Source organism: Protomyctophum parallelum (genome assembly GCF_964188405.1).
Source record: "Protomyctophum parallelum genome assembly, chromosome: 22".
Lineage (NCBI taxonomy): Eukaryota > Metazoa > Chordata > Actinopteri > Myctophiformes > Myctophidae > Protomyctophum > Protomyctophum parallelum.
This window is the reverse complement of record NC_139714.1, coordinates 31,436,966-31,439,465: the sequence shown is the minus strand read 5'-3', so window position 1 is coordinate 31,439,465 and position 2,500 is coordinate 31,436,966. Positions and strand designations below refer to the sequence as shown.

Sequence of the window (2,500 nt, the reverse complement as noted above, 5' to 3'; positions counted from 1 at the left end):
CTAATTGTGTATAGACTTCTTGTAAATTATTTGAGAGTGTCAAATGGACCCATAATACGGGTCCATTTGGTTTCATGTTACAATCTCCAGAGTTAAATATCTATAAGGGTCCATTTGGTTACCAACTGTCCATCATTTAGCTGGGGACCACCCGGAACCCCCTCAAGGACCACTGGTTGAAAACCACTGCTGTAAGGGAAACAGATCAATATAATAATTGATATAATAATACTTACTGCTGTAAGGGAAACAGATCAATATAATAATTTATATAATAATACTTACTGCTGTAAGGGAAACAGATCAATATAATAATTGATATAATATTAGGTGTGTATGACCATGGACATGGTGTCTCTCGATTAATTTAAGTTGATTGATTGTTTTTTTGTTATATATATTTTCTTCAGTTGTACATTAGCAATTGTTGTTGTCCTGGACCAAATGTACACCTTTAGATTGTCCTCCTGTTCCCTTTCCTTGTTTTTTTTTAATAGTTTTTACTGTCTTTATGTCCATTCACACATCCATTTTATGACATATTATGCTCATTTCCAGTTATACAATAGCTAAGTAATGTATGACAGGTCAAATCGAGCTTGTCCAGTGAATGATTTTATATTTCAAAGTTCATCTTGGGTGATCAGACTGGCATATAGGCTGCAGGCACATGAACAGAAGTTACCCCATTTTGGTGTTAGCATTATGTCATGCTTTAGCTATTGAAAAATAGCAGATCTACAAGCTCATAGCGCGCCACCGAGTGGCGCGCTACGAGCTTGTAGGTCTGCTATTTTTGAAAAATCGAAGAACCACTGACAACCCCTGCGTGTGCTCACCTAAAGCCAGCTCCCTGCTCTATGACTGTCTTCATGTGTGTAACGTTGGCCAGGAACAGAGCGACGTCCAGCATTCCCTCTGCAGCAGACTTCTTAGTGGCATAAGCATTAATGTTCAGGTTACCTGCACCTCCCTGAGAGAGAGAGAGAGAGAGAGAGAGAGAGAGAGAGAGAGAGAGAGAGAGAGAGAGAGAGAGATATTATATGACACAGTACTACAACATGTCCAGCAGAGGGAAGCAATGACTGAAGCAATTGAAAAGAATAAGGCCAAGTGTGTGTGTGTGTGTGTGTGTGTGTGTGTGTGTGTGTGTGTGTGTGTGTGTGTGTGTGTGTGTGTGTGTGTGTGTGTGTGTGTGTGTGTGTGTGTGTGTGTGTGTGTGTGTGTGTGTGCGTGCGTGCGTGCGTGCGTGTGTGTGTGTGTTTGAATATATAATATATCTTATATACCTGCTACACGTGCGTGCGTGCGTGTGTGTGTGTGTGTGTGTGTGTGTGTGTTTGAATATATAATGAATAATTATGTAATGTATCTGCTATACATTTCTATAATTGTACGATGTTGTATTCCTCTCTATAATTAATCATTCCATAATATTAAAACTATATTTTTTGCTCTCTCTCTCTCTCTCTCTCTGCTATCAGACATGACTATTCAGTTTACAATAAGTATCAACTTTTTCAATAATAATAATCATTATTATTATTGAAACATACTGTAGGATAATGACAGTATAGAACAGTGTACCAGCAGACTACAGTGAGTGTAGCGGTACAGTGAAACATACTGTAGGATAAGGACAGTATAGAACAGTGTACCAGCAGACTACAGTGAGTGTAGCAGTACAGTGAAACATACTGTAGGATAATGACAGTATAGAACAGTGTACCAGCAGACTACAGTGAGTGTAGCGGTACAGTGAAACATACTGTAGGATAAGGACAGTATAGAACAGTGTACCAGCAGACTACAGTGAGTGTAGCAGTACAGTGAAACATACTGTAGGATAAGGACAGTATAGAACAGTGTACCAGCAGACTACAGTGAGTGTAGCAGTACAGTGAAACATACTGTAGGATAAGGACAGTATAGAACAGTGTACCAGCAGACTACAGTGAGTGTAGCAGTACAGTGAAACATACTGTAGGATAAGGACAGTATAGAACAGTGTACCAGCAGACTACAGTGAGTGTAGCGGTACAGTGAAACATACTGTAGGATAAGGACAGTATAGAACAGTGTACCAGCAGACTACAGTGAGTGTAGCAGTACAGTGAAACATACTGTAGGATAAGGACAGTATAGAACAGTGTACCAGCAGACTACAGTGAGTGTAGCAGTACAGTGAAACATACTGTAGCATAAGGACAGTATAGAACAGTGTACCAGCAGACTACAGTGAGTGTAGCAGTACAGTGAAACATACTGTAGGGTAATGACCGTATAGAACAGTGTACCAGCAGACTACAGTGAGTGTAGCAGTACAGTGAAACATACTGTAGGATAAGGACAGTATAGAACAGTGTACCAGCAGACTACAGTGAGTGTAGCAGTACAGTGAAACATACTGTAGGATAAGGACAGTATAGAACAGTGTACCAGCAGACTACAGTGAGTGTAGCAGTACAGTGAAACATACTGTAGGATAATGACAGTATAG

At 39.9% G+C, this 2,500-nt stretch overlaps 1 protein-coding gene across 8 annotated transcripts in view; it reads right to left on the bottom strand.

The window, feature by feature from the left end:
- The window catches only part of LOC310879697 (ninjurin-2-like), a 60,420-nt gene that overhangs the window by 32,372 nt on the left and 25,548 nt on the right, over positions 1-2,500 (bottom strand). For all 8 annotated transcript variants that reach the window (XM_083794509.1, XM_083794506.1, XM_083794511.1 and 5 more), the window contains exon 2: positions 840-973. In XM_083794509.1, coding sequence (XP_083650635.1) covers positions 840-973 — 134 coding nt within the window. The remainder of the gene's footprint in view (positions 1-839; positions 974-2,500) is intronic.